General features: G+C 44.0%; 1 protein-coding gene across 1 annotated transcript; it reads right to left on the reverse strand.

Moving 5' to 3' along the window:
• Positions 1 to 6,356: 6,356 nt before the first annotated feature.
• On the reverse strand, positions 6,357 to 7,412 carry LOC124741113. Its single transcript, XM_047248648.1, has one exon. It carries the CDS (start codon positions 7,410 to 7,412, stop codon positions 6,357 to 6,359), a length of 1,056 nt encoding a protein of 351 aa, XP_047104604.1.
• Positions 7,413 to 8,951: the final 1,539 nt, after the last annotated feature.

Raw genomic sequence — 8,951 nt, forward strand, 5'->3', positions numbered from 1 at the left:
CGCCAGCGCTTGGCCTGACGTAGCGTCGAAGGCAACGTGCCCTTATTTGGTATCGTTAAAACATTGTTGTTGCTATTGTTCTTCAGAGGCTGAGTGGAGGGGCAGAGGCGCCTCTCCCTATATGGTCACGCACTGCGTCCTGAGCCCTTCATTGGCTCCTCGTGACGTAGTGCGGTCCCCACCAAGGGCCCTCTTTCTTTCTCTCTCCACTCCCAGACCTCTCTCTCTAGCCAGGAATGCCTACTGTTGATATTCTTAATTGAATGCTTATCATGAGTCCCTGCACAGACCCTCGTTTGTATCTACCGGCTGTTTACTTTCTTATCAAAGCACCCAGCTGCCCTGCAGCTCGAGTGCCGCCTCGGCTGGCCCTTCTGCCACGCCTGGCGTCCCACGCTACAGTTTTAACTTCGTCCCACGTACTATTCTTAAGGTACTGCAATTAGACTTGGCTTGTTCCTGCGGTTACAACACCTCCCCCGCCAGGGAAATTGGCGTTACTCCTCAGAGTACCATCAATTGTGATTCTCTCATTTTATTTGATTACATTTTCTTTGTTACATCAACACTTCATATGTTTCTTTTTCTTTCATATACACTTAATTCCATTAAGTTCTTTGTGAGACAATCATTTTATACATACATTTATCAAGATACACTTTTCTTCTCTTTCTTTTTTTTTCTTCTTCAATTCATTGCTACAACAATTATTTATCAAACATACATTCATCAAGGTACATTTTTCTTTTTCAGTCATTGATACAATTACAATCAAGGTACATTTTTAAACATTGATACAAAATACCATTTTCATTCAACAAATACATACAGTTTCCAAAATGGACAAAACACTAAAATTGATTACACCTTTTCATAAGACACCTCTAATATATTTTACCTTTTGATTTGACTTAACGCCTGTTTCTGAACAGAACTGAATCTTCTTGGTTTTTCCCACATCTTTCGTATGTTACTACCTCTTCTGTGTCTTTATTAGCTTGCCTTCTGCTTAAGCTAGTCTCTGGATATTGATTTACTATAGTGTTTCTTATACATACTTTTCCACAACAGTTACTATCGTCAAAGTACTTCCATAAACTTTTGAAACATTCCTTACAGCATTTACAATTTTTACAACAACATGTTATTACAATAACAATGACTATTGCTATAGCTACGTATGTAGTTACTGAGTAATGGGTAAAGTATCTGGAGTATTTTAGTTCCTCCTCCTGCCTTTCGGCCATCCGCTGGACATCGTCCAACCTTTTCCCAGCGACTTTCAAGTCGTCTAATTGTGTTACTACCTGCTCTAGTGGTAAATCTAGCGTTAACATTGATACATTCTTCTTTTCTTCGTTTACTACACAACAGTCAAATTCTAAATTAATTTGAGGTATTATATCCTTCTTTGTTACGTTACTATGAATTACTCTATCTGTTTGTATGAACACTCTCGTTCCATACCCTTTACATTTGCTATAAAAACTTATCTTTCCTACCCCTTTCATTAATAAATCCTTCGGGGGTTCTTTTCCACATAACACTGTCAGTCCTTCTTCCTTAGGAGCTACATATAGCCATTGGTTACTGTTTAGATGGGTCCAAAGGCTCTGATTCAGTGCGACTATTTTTCGCACACAATCTTCCGGAATTTCTCTTACCGGTTGTAATAACTTGGCTTCGCATTCCTCATGGTCGAATGTCGATAGCAATGCGAATGACTGTCTGCACAGTTTTTTGTTCTTACTCAATTCTTTACATTTTAAATCATCCGCAGAAAGTTTCGCGTATTGCCTTTTGGATTCATCTATCAGTAGAAATTCTTTCTCGGGCTGTATGTATATGTACCTCCCTTTCATATTTGGAATCTCCTTTGGTAATGGAAGAACTCTGTACAAATTGAAATTATTATTGTCTATTAAAGGGATATTAATTACGTACCCTAGTATGCTACCGGAAATAAAAACATCTAGATCGATTATTCTTAACAAGAGGTAGCCTGATGACTCCGCGAGAGGAACAGGAAACTTCACGTCCTTTAATTCGTCTCGGATTAAACTTAGATACTTCACAATTTGTACTGGATTAATGATGTGAGGCTGAAGTATTCCCTTTTGAGCATTTACAATGGCGTTTATCATTTGCTCGTACTCTTCTTCGATTTGGCCAAACACTGCCGCTAATTGCAATACTTGTTCCGTTACAGTGGCAAAAGTTGCTACTCGTTTGAAACCTATATCTGTCTCCTTTACGTATTCCTTCATGAACCTTTCTAGTCTCTGCATGCCTGTTCTTAGAATGTGTTCGTTTGATTCTAATGTATAGACTGTTCTGTTTACTCCTGCTAATGTGGCCCTTACCACTGCCACTTGTTCCTTAGTTAACCTCAGCAACCCTTCAGAGTTCTTTTCCATAGCATCTATTCTTTCCTTATAGTATGCTGCGTCTGCTTCGTCCAATGTCCCGAACAGTATCTTACTTACCTGTCCGACGAAGTTGAATACTCCTCTCTTTCTTCTGGTTTCGTGTTTTGTGAGTTGCTGTACGAGTTGCTGTAGCCCTGTAATCTTTTCTACGTGATGTGTAACTTGCTGATCTAATACTCTACATTCTATTAATCCAACGTTTAATTGTTTCAATGTGTCACGGCACCTCTGTACCGCTGCCTTACCGTACCTCTCTGCTTTTTGAAATCTTTCTGTTATTACATCTAAGTTAACATATGTGACTATTCTCCATGTGGTACTGTATATCTCTATTTGTCCTACGTGATCGTAATACAGTCCTGATGAACTTGGTATTGAGGTTACTTTGAATTCGTTCGTTTCGTATCCTGATGCAACGAAGCTGTATGTTGCTACCACTATGATGAGTTGCACCACTTGCCACTTGAATGCCATACCTGAAATTTTAAAAGAACTGTTTCAGCCTGTTGGCATGTACTTTTGTTTCCTTATTTCTCTTAACTCTTATGACTACGTTAGGACCTTCCACTTTTAACACTTCAAATGGACCTCTCCATTGCGAATCTAGTTTCCGAGATCTACCACGTCTCACTGATTCGTCGTGTAATAACACCTTGTCCCCTACATTAAATTCTTTTGGATTCTGTTTCAAATCATACTGTCCCTTACTGATTACCTTACTCCTTATAATAGAATCTTTAGCCACTCTATGGGCTTCCTGCATTCGTGCTCTTAGCTTATTTACATACGAATCATAATCGTTACTTACCTGCGGTGTTTCTTGCTGCAGTACTCCTGGTATGTTAACCTTTCTTCCGTACATTAACTCGAATGGTGTATAACCTGTGCTACTGTGTGGTGCAGTGTTGAACACAAAAATTGCATACGGCACCCATTTGTCCCATGAACTTTGATCTCCTGTTACAAAGTGTCTGAGATATTCTACAATTGTTCTATGGCTCCTTTCTAGAGCACCATTTGGCTCAGGGTGGTACGCTGTAGTATTTATACGTTTTACCTTCAACAATTTACATACACTTTTAAACACATCACTCAGAAAATTTGATCCTTGATCTGTTAACAAAACTGATGGAATCCCATACCTTAATACTATATTTTCTACAAATGCTTCTGCTACAGTTTCAGCGTCTTGCCTGTCAATAGGGACTGCTACTGTGAATTTACTCAGATCGTCTTGGAATGTTAACATGTACTTTTTTCCTGTACTAGATACATCTAGTGGACCCACTATATCCATTGCACATTTTTCAAATACTGTTTCAGCTGTGTCTGTAATTTCTAAAGGCATCCTTGTTTTCATTTGTGTGTTTTTGTTCTTTTGACATGATGGACACTTCCTAATATAATTCTCAATGTCCCGCTTCATTCCGCGCCACTGCTTGTACGCTTTTATCCTCTCAAATGTCCTATGCATTCCCTGGTGCCCTCCCAAGGGATTATCGTGCATCTCCTTTAATATACTCTCCTTTTCTTCGGGGCTAATTTCCTCATTACTATTTGTTTCCTGGTCTATTTCACCTGACACTTGCGCTTGCCGCACGTTTACGGAACTCTGTTCCGCCTTTTCTTGTGCTACGGAGGTTCTTTCTGCCTCCACATTTCGCTTTGAACTTATCTCTTCCTTTCCTTCCTGCCTTATCCGGCTCAACGCGTCTGCATTACTGTTTAGCCTTCCTGGCTTATATACTACCTCGTAGTCGTACTCTTCGAGCTTTAGTCTCCACTTTAGGAGCCTCGAACTCGGATCCTTCACACTAAATATCCATGTTAGTGGCTTATGGTCTGTCACTACTGTGAATTTTCGCCCATACACGTATGGTCTAAACTGTTTTACCGCGTACACTATAGCCAACAACTCTTTTTCCGTTGTACTATAGTTCAATTCTGCTTTGTTCAGTGCTCTGGATGCATATGCAATCGGCAAGTCTTCGCCAATCTTTTTCCCTTGCGATAACACGGCTCCCAACGCTGCGTTACTCGCATCCGTTGTGATTATAAACGGTTTTGTAAAGTCGGGATACTGAAGTAACGGAGGATTCACTAATTTCTCTTTCAGTTCCTCGAACGCATTCTTCTGTCGTTCTCCCCATTGGTATTCTACTCCTTTCTTTAAGAGCTCATGGAGAGGTTTCGCAATTTTGCTGAAATTTGCAATGAAACGTCGATAGTACCCTATCAATCCTAGAAACCCTTTTAGTTCTTTTGTTGTTCTCGGCTGTGGGAAGAACTTCACCTTCTCCACCTTTGCCATATCCGGTGATATTCCCTTGTCCGTGATACAATGACCTAGGAATATTACCTCCTTCCTCAGAAATTCACACTTGTCCGGTTGCAACTTCAAATTGTGCTCTCGCAACCTGTCAAATATCTCCCGGAGTTTTTCGTTATGCTCCTGCAGGTTTTTCCCATAACATACTATGTCATCCAAATAGACAAAACATTTAACACCTTGTAAACCTGCCAATACTGTGTTCATTAGTCTCTGGAAACATCCTGGGGCTCCTTTCAGTCCCATCGGCATTCTTTTGTATTCGTAATGCTGATAGTTTGAGCTGAATGCCGTTTTCTCTCTGTCCTTCTCGTCCGTCAATATTTGATGGTACCCGCTTGCGAGGTCAAGCGTCGAGAAGTACTTGGCTTGCCCTAATTGATCCAGGATATCGGAGATATTCGGCAGTGGAAATGCATCGCCTACCGTGATGTCATTTAATTGTCGGTAGTCCACTACTATTCTCCATTTCTGCTTGCCACTTGCATCCAACTTCTTTGGAACTAACAGTAACGGTGCGTTCCATGCGCTCTTGCTTTCGACAATTATGTCATCCTTCAGCATTTGTTCTATCTGCTCTTTTAGCACTTCCTTTTGCGCTTCAGGGATTCTGTACGGTCTAGCGTTCACTACCTTCCCCGCGTGTTCCGGCGCAATCGGTATTCTATGTTTCACTGCAGAAGTATAGGACAGTTTGTCCCCCGGTAGATGAAATACATCTCCGTACTCCGTGCAGACCTCTGCTAGAGCGCTCTTTTCTTCGACATTCAAATGATCCATTCTGAGTTGCCTTCGCAACACACTAGCACGACTTTCCGTCTTACCTACTGCTTCAGTGCTACATTTTACTTCGCGTACTTTCGCTATTCTTTCTAACTCTTCCGTTACTAATCTGACATTTCCTAGTCGAACTCTGTCCTCTGACACGTGTAATGCACTTACAATGCATTTCCCATTTCGCACTTTTACTAGGGACTCTGGTACATGTACCCCTTGTGCAATCTCCTGCCTCGGTATGACCATTTCTCTTTCGATTCCCCGTGGTACCTTTCCGTCCACTTTCAACAACATTATTCTTTCTTCCCGGGGCCCTATCTCCCCGCCTATTTCTGAATCTGCTTCTATCTCTTGTCCCTTTGGTTCTTCCTCTACTACTAAGGGTATATCTCGCCCTTTTAGTCTTATTATTTTACCCGCATAGTCCAGCTTAGCTCTATGCTGTGTTAAGAAATTTCTTCCTATCAATCCGTCGTACGGAATGTCTAAACCTCTACCGTACACGTGAAATTTCTGTTTTACCTCTTCAGATCCGTCTATACTTAAGTTTATTTGTACCGTGCCTATTGTGCTAACGGCTTCACTCGTTACACCTTTTAACCGAAGCTTTTCTGTTTCATTGATTCCCAGCCTACTCTTTACCGGAATGCTCGTCCTCATTAACAAACACAATTGTGCTCCTGTGTCTATTAGCAACTTTAAATACTTCTTTAGTTCTACGCAGTACAACATTACCACGTCGTTTTCTGTTGCACAGTCGATTACCCTCACTATGGGTTTACCTATTGCAACAAGGCCCGACTGCGCGGCCTTGCCGCCTCTTAGTTTCCCTGTACTACCTTTCCTGTTTTGCTCGATACTGGCACCCTGCCTTTTCTCCAGGCGTGCCAGGGCCCTTCGTGGCAGTCTTTCGCGTAGTGGCCCTGCCGCTTACACTTAAAGCATGCAACATCTTTTACTCTTGTGCACGGAACTCCGCAGTTCCCTGGTAAATTACACTGTGGACATCTCCACTCTCGTAACCCTCCATCGGTTTCTCTATGATTCCCTCTGAATTCCCTTACATCTATCGGGTGAACTTTCCTTAACCGCACCCTGCATTCCATGTCTGTGTGTCCCGGCTTGTCACACCCATAGCAAAAGTTTGTAAATTCTTTACCTGTCATGACTCGTACTCTATGCTCTGGCCTGCTTTTCCTACACTTGCTCGCTATGTGACCTCTCGGCCCACAATTGAAACATTTTAACTCTTTACTTTCTCTCACGTTTTTCACAGCTTCCTTATTTCTAGTGTACGTTACCCTCGGGGCTAGTCCCCGCTCTCTCATGGACAATATCGCACTCTCCTCCTGCAGTGCCAACTCCACTGCTGCTGCCAACGTGATTTCATCGCCTCTACTTCTCACTATGGTTTGTATTCTGTCATTACTTAAACCCTGAATAAAACACGCTCTTCCTAAGGAGTCAGCTAGTTCTATTGCACCTTTCAAGTTTTCTCTGGCCGTAACTCTGTTTACCGCTTCGCGAAAGTCTCTCTGCATTTCATCAATTCTGATTGCCCACATTGCTATCGGTTCCCCTTGTCCCTGTCTGGCTTGGAAAATTTTACATGCGTAGTAGTCTATAGTACGCTTACTGGCATAATTTTCCTCTAAAACGTGTTTCACCTCTTGCCACGTACCTGTGCGTTCACGCACCTGCAATCTCGACCTGGCCTCACCGGTTATCTTTGCTTTCACGAACTTCAATAATGTTTCGTGTTCCTCAGGCTTTACTAATTCAAAAGCTGCATCGACATTTTCGATAAATTCTCTTAACTCCTTCTTGTTCCCTTCGAACACTTTCGACACAATACATAGAGCCTCTTTCACTGACATCTTACCACTGGTGGAGGATGACGCAACTTCATTATTTAGGGGCATCTTAACTAAGTCAACACTTTACACAACAAAATACAATATTCTTAATACAGTTTTACAATTACCGCTTCTTTTGTGGTGCGCCGTCTGCTCTGTTGGCTCGCGTCGTCCTGCGCTGCTTCGCGCTCTCCTTGTGCCCGCGCTGTCCCGTGCTGTCCCGCGCTGTCTCTGCGCCCGCTCTGTCCCGCGCTGCTGCGATGCGCCGGCCGCCGCTCTGCTGGGCTGTGCCGACCCCGTCGCTCTCCTCGGTTGCCGCTGCTACGGCTGCTGCCGCTTCTGCTGCTGCTCGGCCCGGACCCTCGGACTCGAACGCTGGCTTCTCAGGCACCTCTGTGCCTCGTCGCTCTGCGTCGCGCTGGCGCTGTCCTGCGTTGCCCTGCACCCGCGAAGACTACCTTTCTGGACTCTATCGTACTGGTGCTACTAATGCTGAAAGTTGCGAGTCGCCACAACTTCCTGCCAATTGCCACAGTCGCTGTAGCAAAATCTAATGTCTCTGCCTCCTATTTGCCTATGCGCCTTTGTGATAACCCCACACCTGGCACCAAAAAGTTTTTATTTATGTCGCGTCCCAAGCGTGGGTATTGCGAGGGATTGGGCGACACGGTTCGTGGATGGGATTTTAGCCGGTTGACCGTAATGAGAGGGAGACTTTTGATCTGGCTAAGATGTATAATCCCTGGTTTTCACAAGGCTAGGAAGGTGATAGAAATTAAAGTCGTGATAACTTTAATAAATTGCAGTTTATTCTAAGTGAATACAAATCGCCCTATCTGACGGTGGTTGCACTCACAGGAAGGCCAAGTCTAACACAGAGACGGTGACTGACTCCACCGTTCCGACTGCCTACTAGAAGTTCTGCAACGTTTCTTAACACCCTACGTTAGAGTCCCGCGGCTACGCCCTGACGCTCTCCAGCGACTATCTCCGGCTGCCTGCCTACAGCCCGTTCCCCAGCCCAAGTCGGCTGCTGCTATCTAACTCTTCGCCCTCACCAGACAAAACTTAGCTGCCCAGAGCGGCGTGCTCTCGGGTTTTGTTAGCGTTTCCCCTTCGACCCCGCCAGCGCTTGGCCTGACGTAGCGTCGAAGGCAACGTGCCCTTATTTGGTATCGTTAAAACATTGTTGTTGCTATTGTTCTTCAGAGGCTGAGTGGAGGGGCAGAGGCGCCTCTCCCTATATGGTCACGCACTGCGTCCTGAGCCCTTCATTGGCTCCTCGTGACGTAGTGCGGTCCCCACCAAGGGCCCTCTTTCTTTCTCTCTCCACTCCCAGACCTCTCTCTCTAGCCAGGAATGCTTACTGTTGATATTCTTAATTGAATGCTTATCATGAGTCCCTGCACAGACCCTCGTTTGTATCTACCGGCTGTTTACTTTCTTATCAAAGCACCCAGCTGCCCTGCAGCTCGAGTGCCGCCTCGGCTGGCCCTTCTGCCACGCCTGGCGTCCCACGCTACAGTTTTAACTTCGTCCCACGTACTATTCTTAAGGTAC

Source organism: Schistocerca piceifrons, unplaced genomic scaffold, assembly GCF_021461385.2.
Source record: "Schistocerca piceifrons isolate TAMUIC-IGC-003096 unplaced genomic scaffold, iqSchPice1.1 HiC_scaffold_1870, whole genome shotgun sequence".
In the NCBI taxonomy this organism is placed as follows: Eukaryota; Metazoa; Arthropoda; class Insecta; order Orthoptera; family Acrididae; genus Schistocerca; species Schistocerca piceifrons.

What these genes read in the sequence shown, in the direction of transcription:
- LOC124741113 (XM_047248648.1), bottom strand. Translation starts at nt 7,412, where the DNA reads ATGTCAGTGAAAGAGGCTCTATGTATTGTGTCGAAAGTGTTCGAAGGG.